At 37.5% G+C, this 13,427-nt stretch overlaps 1 protein-coding gene and 1 long non-coding RNA gene across 5 annotated transcripts; one reads left to right on the top strand and one right to left on the bottom strand.

Annotated features, from left to right (window-relative positions):
• The first annotated feature begins 4,642 nt into the window (after positions 1-4,642).
• LOC113051346 (uncharacterized) lies at positions 4,643-7,212 on the top strand. Its single transcript, XR_003276887.1, has 3 exons — positions 4,643-5,040; positions 5,256-5,310; positions 7,101-7,212. It is a non-coding gene; the product is annotated as an uncharacterized LOC113051346 (long non-coding RNA).
• Positions 7,017-12,520, bottom strand: LOC113051341 (methylthioribulose-1-phosphate dehydratase). Of its 4 annotated transcripts, none has more exons than XM_026214993.1 (8): positions 12,315-12,520; positions 12,183-12,229; positions 12,024-12,107; positions 9,099-9,147; positions 8,900-9,017; positions 8,691-8,826; positions 8,374-8,541; positions 7,017-8,284 (listed from the first exon to the last, which is right to left on the bottom strand). In XM_026214993.1, the coding sequence occupies exons 1-8, from the start codon at positions 12,366-12,368 to the stop codon at positions 8,185-8,187; spliced, it is 756 nt and encodes a 251-aa protein (XP_026070778.1). In that variant the 5' UTR covers positions 12,369-12,520; the 3' UTR covers positions 7,017-8,184. The 4 variants fall into 4 exon arrangements, with proteins under 4 accessions (XP_026070778.1, XP_026070779.1, XP_026070780.1 ...); XM_026214994.1 differs by having other exon boundaries at positions 12,321-12,520; XM_026214995.1 differs by lacking the exon at positions 12,183-12,229 and having other exon boundaries at positions 12,024-12,124; positions 12,315-12,519.
• Between the last annotated feature and the right edge of the window lie 907 nt (positions 12,521-13,427).

The following is a 13,427-nucleotide window of genomic DNA, read 5'->3' as shown; positions in this document are numbered from 1 at the left end:
CCTCCTATTTGCTGCAAAGATTGTACAAGGGAGAAATATCTTGTGTCGCAGATAAAAGGTCCTGGCAGTGTCGACAACAGTGTTTTATCTGCTGAACAAAAGGGGACCGATCTCTCTATCACACTTGATACCTATCCCTCTCGAAATAACAAACCAACCCGTCAGAAGACTTCCGGCACTATATGGAATGTTAAAAATAAGGAGCTCAGGAGAATAGCTCCCAAAGGACTCACAAATTGACGTCACCCTCCTATCACTCAATAAGCTCCCGGTCTTCACAACCTGCTGGTGCAGTTTGCCGCAGGCAAAGACTATACTTGGCAAACATTGTCACTACTAGGAAAGTCACAATACCTTCATCTGTGCCGCTATGGAGTTATCTTGGAAATCCAGCACTTCAGTAATGATCTGACTGAATGCTGTCAAAGTCCCATAATTAGCAACAAATAAATGTTATGATGACTTTGTATCTGTTCTCGGGTTGTTCTTCAGAGACGGTGTCCTGAAGTTTATAAAACTGAAAACAACAGCATGCAGTAATCAGATCAAAGCATTGTTACCATAAAACCCTCTAAATTCCAAAATTAAGCCCGAATAGACAGAAGAAACTATGCTTAATGGGAGATGAATCACATAGGCACGTAACTGGAAGGCTTCGAATCTAAAGCGTGTGATTTATGTGCCTGCACACACTGTTGGCTTACATGAATAGCTAGTCCTTCTTCTCTAAGGGTTTTGGCTAAGCGATGCCCATTTATGGTGACCCCTTCTTGGAAACCGCTGAGCACTTCTAGCCTACTGTAGCACGGCAGAGAAACTCTGCAATGTGCATAATGTTTCATTAATAGACTGTAGCACAAAACCCTACACACACAAAAAAAAATCCCCTAAGCACTTCTGTGTTTTCATACAAAGGGAATCTTCTCATTAATGGTATCAAATTGAATTTCCGTCAAGGCACCTGCGTCCTTGTTAAGAAGCGAATAGCAAAACTAACAGAACATCATGAACAACAAATTGGAAGGCAGGCACAGACTGAGAGACTGCAAGAGTTATTTGTCTGATGTTATGTAACACTGGGTTTATTTCAATCCTGGTTTATTTTTGTGTCTGGAAAAAGTCTCTGCAAAATGAGAATGGTGTATCTAAGCACCAGCAACTGGCTTGCGCTGCATAACTGAACACAATTCCCTCCAGTTATGTATGACACAACGACAGTTTATTGAATAAAACTAAGGATAATAAAATAGTTTCACCGAATTTGTGAAATACAGAGCTATGTATGAAAAAAAAGAAACAAATACAAAAAAAAGAAAACATCAATTTCAGAGTTTAAAGACATTATCTTCCTAACACGAAATGTAAACATCTGAGAGTCCTGAATGTTACTCACCGCCTCCTGTAATGGACTTACCTTTCCATGGCCTTCATTAATAGTTTCAAAATCAAAAGACTAATATTCATGCTGACATTTCCTAAAGACAGCAATGGCAACACAATTCCTGGGAACTCTTTCAATAAGTTAATATTAGTGCCTGAGCCATGGCCTCATTGTTATTCTACAAGTGCTCTGTGTCTCCCTCAGTTCAAAACCTGTTCTGATAGGAATCTCCCAGCAATAGCCAGCAATTTCAAAGAAATACAAAGGGAGCGGTGAGAGGAGCAGTGGGAAGGAAAAAGAGAGGAGAATGAAAAAAGAAAGTGAGTGAGGAGAGAATGGAGGAGAGAATGGCCATCAAAGCACCTAGTTTACTCGTCATATCATATACCAGCTTTAAAAATAATCTGGTTTACAGAACTTCATTACGGTTGATTAATAACAGACATGCAGGTATTGTAAACTGAAACTTCTGTTATATTTATCTAAAAAGATATTTTGTAGAATGTTGATGTCCAAACTTCATTAAACAGTACTGGTCTTTGTAACATATTTTTAAAATATGTTCCACAGAAGAAAGAAAGTCATAAATGAAGACTTTTTGAAGAATTTTCGTTTGGAGTGGGGGTGGGAGGCAAACAATCCCTTTAAAACACAATCTCTGGGCCATTTTGCTTGATGGAACTGACTCGGATCATCTTGACATAAGGCAAAGCATCACGTTGCATGGTTTCCTTCAAAGACTAATCACAAATAGGGAGATCACATTTGGATTAGAGAAGGGAAAAAACCCTCTCACAGTAATATTAAGATGACTCACATGTCTGGTGTGCCTCCTGACACCTTGCAAAATTGTTGTTTTCGCAATAAACACTCCACCAGATGTGGTACAATAATGGAACAGACATGATGTTTTTAGATACTTCATTTTCCCTCGGACCAGGTGAGATCTCCAATCTAGATCATTCATATAAAATTATGTACACTTATAAAAAAAAAAGTTAAATTACCTTTTCAGGTTTTTAACTATTTAAACTATTTGCAAATGATAGGTTTATTCTACAATATGCACACTTACTCTACATTTTATGTCTAATAAAAAAGAACATCTTTGTTAATGTTTCTTGTCTCTCACATTCAATTACGAATTACAGTCATGGTTTATGGAAATATGGGCTAATAGTTTGCATCACTGGATATTACTTACATTTCTGTCATAACAATTCAAATATTAATTGCTTAACTATAAATCTCACTTTCATTGTCGGAATTCAGACTTGGCTTCTGTGAACAGTAAAGCCTGCCTTCTTTGATTGGTCACCTTAAGCATTTACTTTAATCGCTTTTAAATTACTTTTAAATTAGCCAATTACTTTAAACTGCTCAAGAAGACCAGCCAAAAAAAAAAAAAAAAAAAAAAAAAGGTGTGATGCATAATGGAGTAATACAAGGGGGGACTATCTGACTATATCCAATCAATGTCTATAATGGTTATGGCCCTGTGTTCAGTAATTGTTTTCTGTGTACTTTAGGATATTTAACTGTAGTACTGTGCTGCAGGTTTGTCATCTCTCAGCTGCATGTCTCTGTTGCTATGGCTGCCTCTATGAAGTAATATGAGCATTGTTACCTGCAATTTGACTGCTCTCAGACACACCTGACTCTTGAAAAAGAAGTCTCACTGAAAAACAGGCGACTGATTCTCCATCCAGAACTCACTGTGACTTTTATAAAACACACTGATAGCTTATTTGCTAATATACAGTACTTCTAAAATAAATAAATCACAAGAACACAAATGATTACACACGACTAATTCACAAACGCCCACTTGTCTCAAGATTTAATCATCAGTGTTAAGCTTGTGTTTTACTTCAGTGATGGCGAGGGATATAAGATGTCATTCTTGTAATTGTGAGGACATAGTAGGTTGATTCAAGGCTTTGAATCGATGGGGCCTGAATCAATCTGCAAATGAGCATGTGTGCAAAACAAGCAAAGCCGATGGAAGGGACCTGGAATGATCGATGTCTCTAGAGACGCAGCTCAGCGAGAGCTGCATACACTGATTTTCCACTGCTAGGCATTGACGAAGCATAGGGAAAAAAAGCATTGTGATTACCTCCGAGCGCTCTTACCCATTCCACCAGATTCCTTTCTTTTAGCCATGCAGGAGATGACTACATCAGACCTTCATTATAAACTGAGAAAAACATATATATTTCATATCCTGCTGTATATTCATTGCCCACCTTGTGACTTGTGTGACTCATTTCAAAACTTTTCAGTGTGGCTCAAAGGTAGTTTAGTTATATAAATTATATAAAAATGAGATTTTCTCCAGCACACGGTTTGAGTCACAGAAATTACCTTGAATTACCTTGTATCTATACATAAAAACATGTTAGCCCAACAATATCCCTCCAAAAGTCTAAGCAAACAACAATTGCTGATTTGTCAAGGGAGCTCCCGTAATGCCCCGCAACATGAATTAATTATTTGGTTACTGTTAATATTGTTTGGATTTTTTGCTGACTTAATTTAAGCCATTGTTATTGTTTTTCGTTGTCACTGTTAGTTATCTGTGATGTGTTGATGTTTGGTGTCATCTTTTTACTTCATGATCTTTTTTGATTGTCACAGTGATTGATGTTTGTGCATTACATATTGAGCTATAGCCTATATGCATCTTTAAAAAACTACAGCAAATCATGTCTTTCCTTTGCACTGTTTTCTATTCTTCAGAGATAAAAAGTTCACTGAAAATTAAGAATACCTTAAAACTCTGCATAACAATTATATATTGGCTAAGCAAGATATTTAGCAAACCATCAGTTGTTTGTTAAATATCACTATTATACTGTTATATATGTATTATATTTTATTATTCTATTAACATTATTATCACGTTTTTATGAAAACTCAGACATCTCAATGTATTATGTTGCCTTGATTTTTAAATTACTTTTTGTTTTTTAACATAAACAGTGTGGTAGCATTAATTCAGTTAAAACCATAATAATTAAGCATATTTTATTGAGATATTAATACTTTAAGAAAGGTTGCTTTTTACCCACATACAAATGAAAATAAGAGAAGCTGAGTATTATGCACCTGGTAATAAGTTGTATATCAAACATTGCTCAGACTCTTTAATGATGTTCAACTCTTGACTTTTAATGATGTTCTACTCATGACTGTTAAACATAACACATGCACTGCAGGACACCAGTTGGCAATAGATCAAAGAGGAAGTGCTGGTGAGTTGGTTAAGAATGATTTTGTCAGCCCTTTTACTCACTCTGGATGAGTGCAGGTCTTGGAGATTGGGGTGAGTTGTACCAGTGATTCACTCAGCAGTCTGGACAGTCCGCTGCATTTGGTATGAGCTGAACCAGACAGTTGTAGAAGTGCAGAGGATGGATTCAATGACTGCAGAGTAGAACTGTACCAGCAGCTCCTGTGACAAGTTGGACTTTATCAGCTGGTGAAGGAAATACATCCTCTGCTGGAATGTTTAGGAGTCTATGTGGAACTCCCACTTTAGCTCCTGAGAGATGGTGGTGCCCAGGAACCTGAATGATTCAACTGCTGTTTATGATGGAGAATGCAGTGCAGTCAAACTGCAGTGAGTCCAGCAAGCTTCCAGTGATGTCCTTCAGGTAGGTCAGCACTGGTCTTTCTTGCTGTAGCAGGGTAAGGTATAGCCCAGGTATGATTGGTAGACTTGTGTACTAGGTTTGCTTTATATTGTATCCAAAACCCAATGTTTGAACCATTTCAATTGTGTATAAATAAATCTCAAATGTTTTATGCTGTCTATGTCTCTCCATGCTCACCCTGGCTTTTGGCCACGAACCTGTGTACCCTTTCGTAGGGCTGTTCTGTCCCAGTATATTCTGGGTGGTGTAGTCGACGTGTATTCACAGTTGGTAAGTAGTAGTGATAAAAGGATTCCCTAAAGTGTCATAGACCTTGAGCCCTCGGGATTAAACTATACAGTACATTTATCTCAAATGTGGAAACCTCTGGATGTGGTTAGTTTGAACTGGAGGTGGGTAGTTTTTGCGTGAAGAGCTGAAACCAGGTATCATTGCCATCTGCCAGTTTGTTGGAAATCCAGGCCCTGAGGAGAGTGGGAGGGAAATCTGGGGGTTGGTAGCATCAACCTGGTTCCCTTAAATTATTGTAAGGTAGTGTGGAGACCATTGTAAGAAGCCTGTGTTGCCTTTTTAGAGCTTGAGTAAAGGGACCTGTCAATCACAGTAAGCCCAATTGGATCAGCTCTTTGGAAACCATGACCAGGTTAGATGGTTTTAAGTGTACATTAAGCCCCAAGGTTCCTGGTTATTTGCCTTAGTTGCAAAAGTAACCTCCCTTTGGGTAATCCCTTAACTGTAAGGGGTTGGCAACCTGGCTATTTTGGTTGGAAGAAAGTTGGGGAACATGTTCTACTCTGCCCTCAATTTGAAAGGTCCCTCCTGTGATTGGGAGTAGGCAGCCTTTTAAACCATAGTTATTGAAAGGAAAAAAAAACTGTGCCCCCCCTCACCAAACAAAGGAGTTATAGCTTTGTGGTGAATAGTGGTTCTAGTAGTTTTAGCGTCCCAGCATGGCATTGTCATTAGTGTCATCGTACTCTCCACTGTTGAGTAAGCCTCTTTATTATGGATGTGGAATTCTGTCCAGCCTTGCTCCATCTGCAAGGTTCAGTCAAGGTGTGGAGTTGTAGGATATGGTGGATTGTAGGTGGCATATTCAATTATTAATTGTAACTTGGTCAGAGTGAGTTTTCTATGACCTTATGCTTTTTGAGCCTCCTAAATCTGGACTTTTTAGTGAAGTTGGTGGCCCCACCATCATTGGGGTAGGTAAGTTGGGGTACTTTTAATGCCAGTGAATGTGGGTATTAATGTGGAGCAGAATTTATGCTTTTATCCAGGTAATTTAATTAGCATCCATGCAAGTTCCCTTCTAGAGGTTCAAGCAGCTTGTGGAGGTTTTAGATGGATATTACCATTCCTGTAATCTGGAAGGGTAGGCCTTGGGATGATCCTTAACATTTTTAAATTCATCGTCTGGCGATAATGCATGATGTGGGGGTGGAATGTAGCAGGATAAGGTATAGCCCAGGTATGATTGGTTGATGTCATGCCAGCCTGGGAACGTATCAGTGTTCCTACTCCTTTCTCATTGGTTAAAATGGTTTAAATCCAATGAACCTATCAGTGTTGGGATTGATCCTATTAAAAAGGTCAAGATGCATCATCCTTGGTACTAGATCTTTATGGAAAGTCATGGACAAAGGATAGGGTTTGTTGCATCTCCCTGTTGTGTTGTAGCAAGTAGGCCTTTTTCAGCATGCTCACAACAAGTCCCCCACTATAAAACAAAACTCTGTCGTAAACGCATACTAGGGCCTGCCATAATATTAGAAAGATATTAAATAGATGGGCATAATATCTTCATTTGTGAAACATAGCATGAACATCATATCTGATCTTAATATTACTCCAGGGCTTCACTAAAAAGGAACTGCTTATTGAGATGTCATGCTTTATCCTTATAAACATTGATGTAAAGGATTATACTCATACACAATCAGATTCTACAAATAATTAGAATCTATTTAATTAAATGGTATATTTGATATATTTAATGATCTTGTGTCAATTTTAAAACAACACAGAAAAATAAGATGAAGTCATATTCTGTTCTGCAGGTCTACTGAACATCATGGACATTCCTCACTCAACATCAGTTGCATTTATATCTGTGCCATTGATAGTCTGCAGCAGTTTTGAAAGGAGGGTGCAACAGATTTGATCAAATTTTGATCGGACTGAGGAAGCCGATGAAACCTGCTCAACAACAAAAAGCATTGCCTCAGAGATGTTAACTGCAACAGCATGCGGAGGGATGATGAGACCAGCCTCTGAAGGGGTTTGAATCACCCAAGCTCAAGCAGTACAAAATGGATGGCAGAAAACCATTGCTACCTGGATTCCCTCAAATAACAAGTCTTTCTAAGTTTTTCTCTGAATCAAGACTCTGGCACAACACAATTGGTTTTCATTTTCCTCTCAAGCTGTTAAATTGCAGACATAATACAACTGACTAATGCAAACATGTTTGAAGTTGCAGAGGGCGCTTCCACAGGAGTTCTTGCAAAGTACAAGAAGGCCATAGAGACAACAGTGCCATCTCCTGGCTATATTACTTGAATTGTACATAAAGCTGTACAGCAGTGGTCCTCAAACCTCTCCATGAAGCACCCCCAGCACTGCACATTCTGTATGTCTCCATCTATTACACCTGATTCAGCTCATCAGTGGAGACTGCAGGGCCTGAAATTGGTGTGTCAGATATATGGAGACATACAAAACGTGCAGTGCTGGGGGTACTTCATGGAGGGGTCTGATAACCACTGCTGCACAGTATATTTATGGTTAGAATCTGTGTGATTATAGCAATTTCATTTGAATACAAACAGCGGCCAAATTAGGCAACAAATTCTAATCATGACATTATGATGCCATTGTTGCTAAGCATCAAAGCATCCACACAAAAAGAAGAATGACATTCATTTGTTTCAGAATGCTGTAGACTCATGCAAGCCATTACAATATTTCATTCTGTTTGCAGGTAACTGACATTGTAAAAAATATTGAATAGAATACTGTTGTGAAAATTAAAAAAGAAAAAAAAAATTATAATAATTGCAAATGATGATCTGTACATTTTGAAAAGTCCAATAAGCATTTATTATTTTGAAAACATAGTGGTAACATTTGTTAAAGACTGTATCAAACAATGCCTTTATCTTCAGTGGGAAGAGCAGAGGGTTCCAGGCCACATTGTTTCATCTTCACAGCTATGTCAAATAAGTAGTCATAACATTCACACCTGAAAAATAACACAGATTTAAAAGATACATATTGTATACATACACAGAATATAGCCCTGAGGTTTGCATTTCATTTTCTATAGCTCACATTGTCTTTGCTTTCTCCCAGGTCTCTCCCCAGACGTAGACCCCGTGTCTGCGGACGAGAACAGCGCAGGAGTCGGGGTACATCTCCATGGCTCGGGCCATGCGCTCTTTCAAGTCTTTCTCCTCTGGGGTGTTCTCAATTATTGGAACAACTAGAGTGTCATCATACCTGAGTCAAAACACAAAACACAAACAGTAAAGTAAAAGCAGGATTTAAAATACTGACGTTACCATCACAACTATTCATTTTTGTATGAAATACTATTACATTACTAATGTAAAACGGCATGAGTGCAGCATCTTTGCAGCAAGTACAACCTGTAGTTTGTACCAGAGTTTCCTTTTCGAATCCCCTTGATCATCTCTTGATGCGTGATGCGGAATTCTTTGCCGGGACACATGAGAGTTGCCATGACAGCAGACTTTGAGTGTGTATGGATAACAGCCTGAGCTCCTGTGAAGAAGAATGACAATGGATTTTAGACACAGTACAGAACAGAAGAGACCCACTGTGTGTGGACAGGTACCTCTCATTGTGTAGGCGTTCATGAAGAGGGGCGTGCATTGGCTTTTCTTCAGATTCTTCTGTGGAGGTGGACAACTGATGTCCTTCTCATCAATGTCACACACAAACAAGTCTTCTGGCTATAAACAGGAGTGGAAGGATACACTAGTGTGTTGCGAATGACACAATGCAAATAAAATAAATAATATAAAATACTTTACTTGTATTCTCTCCTTCTGAACACCTGAGGGAGCTATATAAATGTGCTCACTGGAAGAAGAAAACAATTATACAGTACAATCCATTCCATACATTTGTAAGTACATGGGTGCATGCATGTTTTTAATTTCTCAATTAAAAATCATTTTGATGGGCATTAAAGTGATGAAAAAAAACCAACCCAGGAATTAAAATGTTCTCACCCTCAAGTTGTTCCAAACCTGTGTGACTTTGAGTCAACTTTAAAACACAAATAAAAAATATTCTTACTGAAACCTAAGAGGTTTTTGTTCCACTGCTGAAAGTCTAGGTAACCAACAAAAGTTGTACAATTAATTCATATGAAACAAGTGTTTTAATTCAAGTCTTGAGAAGTAGTATCCTTGCTTTGGTAACACTTTAGAATAGGTAACACATATTCACTATTAACTAAGAGTCGTCCCAGAACAAACTCCTAGTTTGCGGTTTATTAATAGTTAGTAAAGTAATTGGTAGGAGTGGATTAAGGGATCTAAAATATGGTCATGGAGAATAAGGCATTAATATTGTGCTTTATAAGTATTAATAAACAGCCAATATGCATGCTAATAAGCAACTAATTAATAGCTCAAATTTGGTCCTTAAAATAAAGTGTTACCTTTGTGGTATCTGATGAACAAGTTTAATTTAGGCTTTTATTTGAATCTAAGCAATGGTTGATTTAGTGCATTACATATAGTTCACAGGGAAGCTTGTGTATAGAACTTTTTTCTTTTAAGATTTGGTTACCTGGGCTCATATTCATGGAATTCCTTAGTGCAAAGAGTTGCTCCTAGTGAAAATTTTTTCATAAGCAAATTCTTAGAAAAGATGGTGAAGATGATTTTTTTCTTCTTCTTGAAATTAAAGAGAAGATCCTAGTAAAGATAAAAGTTGTTCACAAAGCATCTTAACCCTTAAAAGAGCTCTTAAGTTCGAAAGGTGATAGGCGTAGAAAGGAGGACCTTTAAGAGGATTGAGAGCTTCTTTAGCAAAGATGAAGAGGAAGAAGAAAAGTGTTGCAGACAATGGATGACAGTGTTAATAAGACACTACAGATTAGATTGTTCAGGGATCATGTCTGTGACCGATCTTTACATTAGAGACCTGACCACATCTCCGACACAGCGCAGAAATGCCATAGTGCCACAGATGAATATATACATTTATACCATGGTCTGTCTATATAGTCTACTCAGATCTCATTGGCTAACATGTATGAATTAAAACAGTTGCAACTTCCAAGTCAGCTGAATCGCCTTTCTATATTAATGCAATGGTTTCACTGACACATACACGGAGCGAAAGAGTTATCGGGCTGCGCACACACAGAAACTTTCAGGAGCAAACAAACTTGTCAGGGCTGCCCCACGGCTTTTATTAATAAAATAGCTGAGATACTGGATCACGTCATATTCCTCACCAATCGGGGGTAAAACTGCTGTTATGTAACTAAAGTCACAGCTTCGCTATTTATAGAGAGAGACGTGCATGTGTGTGTGTGATTAAAATTTTTAGTGATACAATTTTAGATAGCTAATTATTATATTTATATTTTATAGATTATGATTATGTATATTTCACATAATACGTTCATATGTTAATTAATATCAAGTCTATAATAATAAAATGTTTTTTAAATAAAGCTTTTTAAACTGATGATTTTTTTTTTTTAGCTTCTTGTAATATAAATTATTTAAATTCAGTTGATTGACTTGAGTTGATATAGTTAGTAGCTGCCTTTTCAAACCTTTACTGCAGCGGTGTTAATTCCTGCCTTGTAAATGTTTTTCAATTCATGGCATTTTTTCATAACTATCTCTTCGTCTCTTGGAAGAAGTCAATCAAACTGATGCTTTCCATGTTCCGTGTGATTGGCTGTTTGCCACATGTGTCACACTGCCAGATGTACGTGCCTCACAAACTCTGGAATAAACTGGAGTTGACAGAGAACGCTTATACCAAGTGTTGTGCAACAACTGATCCTGATCTAAACCCGGTTGGGTTTACTCTGGAAATCTGAGATTGTTCATCTCTCTTCATGCTACAGGCCACAGGGTGTCAAACTCAGTTCCTGGAGGACCGTAGACCTGCTTCGTTCGTTTCGTTCTAGCCTCCCTCAAACACACATTCCATGTAGTTTTCAAATAAACCAGAAGAACTCGATTAGCTCGATCAGGTGCATTTAATTTGGATTAAATCTAAACTCTGTAGGGATCTGGTCCTCCAGGAACAGAGTGTGACACCCCTGATTTAGGCCCAGTTTAAAAGCTCACAGTCTTTAAAAGAATGTGTCATACCAAGCACCAGTGTCAGCCTCACCTCCTCACTAACATTCAATTATTGTATATTTCAAATATCACTCTTAAACTAAGACTCATAGTTAGACATTTTAAGCTAAATTGGGACCTCTTTGAGAGGATTCTTAGAAGTCTGGAGTTTCAGTGGAGAGACAGAAACCTTTTAATCTGTGTTTCGAGGATGAACCAAAATTTTGGGGTTTTTGAACATGAGGGTAAGTGGTCACTGACAGAATTTTCATTTTTGGGTTTATATCACAAACATGGTGACACAACCATCCCGATACAAAAATGAATCAGTTTTGATAAAATAATAATATTCTCTAAAAATAAAGATTATTCATTAATCTTTTATAGTACATCGGTCTTATCATTATGCAGAAAATAGACTAAAATTGTTAAATATAATACAAGGAAGAGTTTTTCATACGAAACCAACATGAATACAAAGAGTCCATCTGTAAGAATTTGGTAAGTTACTTTTCTATCTTTTTATAAGACTTTTCCATTTCTATTTTGTGAATACCATGTACATCACGGACTCAAACAGCGATTGAATATTGCAGAACACAGTGGATTTGATCATTGGTGTAAAATGTGTCGACTAACCCATGTCGCATGCTCACTCCTCCCCCGGTTCCTGTCACCCAGCCCAACTCATAGAAGAGCCTGCAGAGCTCTGGGATCAGCACAAGAGGATCGTCCTGATCCTTCAACAACAACAGCATAAGATCCGTAACTGCACAACTATCCACATAACACAACACACACTCCTGATCAGATACTGGCTCTATGAGAAGGAACCTTATAAGCTTCTGAGAAACAAACAATATCGAGTATTTGAGAGAGTAAGTTATACAAAACTAGTGACAAGGACATTATGTAACGTTATAGTTTTACCCTTACTGCCTTTCCGTTGCACTCCACGTGTACAGTGTTCACTATCGACGACATATTTATTACACTGAAGGGGGGAAAAAAATTACGTGGAAAGAGGCTTAAGCTTTTATGATTAACATTTCAGCTAGTTTCGATTCGCAAAAACCCTCGCGTGATCAAACAACGACAGAGCTGCAGCGGAAAACGAAACGGAAGTGAACATCTTTAAAAGATAAAAGACCCGCAGACAAATACGTAGGTACCGTACATCAAAACACACGCGCGCGCCTCGTATTGATTTATTATACAGCTAGATATAAACAGTAACATAACTGTAACAGAAAACTTTCTACATATGTTTAAGTTACAAACATTTATTTTGAAGAATACCGGAAGACCTACAACAGAGAAATGTTGTTACACGGTTTGAACACAGTGTTAGTTGTGAGTTCATGAAAAACAATGAGGATTCTCTTCAGACAAAGACAACCCACGCAAAAGCTCATTTCAGGAAGACACCCATTCCCTGGAAACAGGCCTTCTCTGTCTTGCTCAATTTCAAGAATATTAAATAAAAATTTGCAGACTATAATATACTAAAATAATCAGTGGGCCTCTGTCAATATGTGAGAGACTCCCAGACCTTCCAGAAAAGGTGGGAGAAATTATGATATTTCGTCCCCTTGGAATTATAAGGTTCTATCTGACATTTTTGTCAAAATTGAGTTATTCACATATTCTTATTCTGTGACAATTTATTTACATTATGTGATGTTTTATTTTAAGTTGTGTACATTTTGCGATTTTTTATTGAAAAAACAAAAAGGTTCTATCTACAGAAGTCTATGGAACACAAAAATTTTAAAGCTCAATATCTCAAAACTACTCAGAACGCAGATAGAACCTTATAATTCCAAGGGGACGATTTATACAATACAAACTTTATATTCTTATATAAGTCTCTTTCTTATATAAATAAGTGCTGTACTTTCTGTCTAACATGAGAAGTGGTCAAATGTATGTCTATTTATATGATCTTAGCTCCACATTTGTTTTGGAAATCTATTTTGTGAACTTTATATGTGTTTAGAACTATAGTAAGGAAATTTGTGTGTTTATGTAAATGCATGACTG

Source organism: Carassius auratus, chromosome 32, assembly GCF_003368295.1.
Source record: "Carassius auratus strain Wakin chromosome 32, ASM336829v1, whole genome shotgun sequence".
NCBI lineage: Eukaryota > Metazoa > Chordata > Actinopteri > Cypriniformes > Cyprinidae > Carassius > Carassius auratus.
Note: the sequence above shows the minus strand (reverse complement) of the source record. Positions and strands in the feature narration are given on the sequence as shown.

Coding starts and splice junctions, on each gene's coding strand:
- LOC113051341 (XM_026214993.1), bottom strand. CDS start 12,368: ATGTCGTCGATAGTGAACACTGTACACGTGGAGTGCAACGGAAAGGCA. Junction 12,230..12,314: donor GCAACGGAAAGGCAGTAAGG/GTAAAACTATAA, acceptor TTTGTTTCTCAG/AAGCTTATAAGGTTCCTTCT. Junction 12,108..12,182: donor CCAGTATCTGATCAGGAGTG/TGTGTTGTGTTA, acceptor GGACGATCCTCT/TGTGCTGATCCCAGAGCTCT.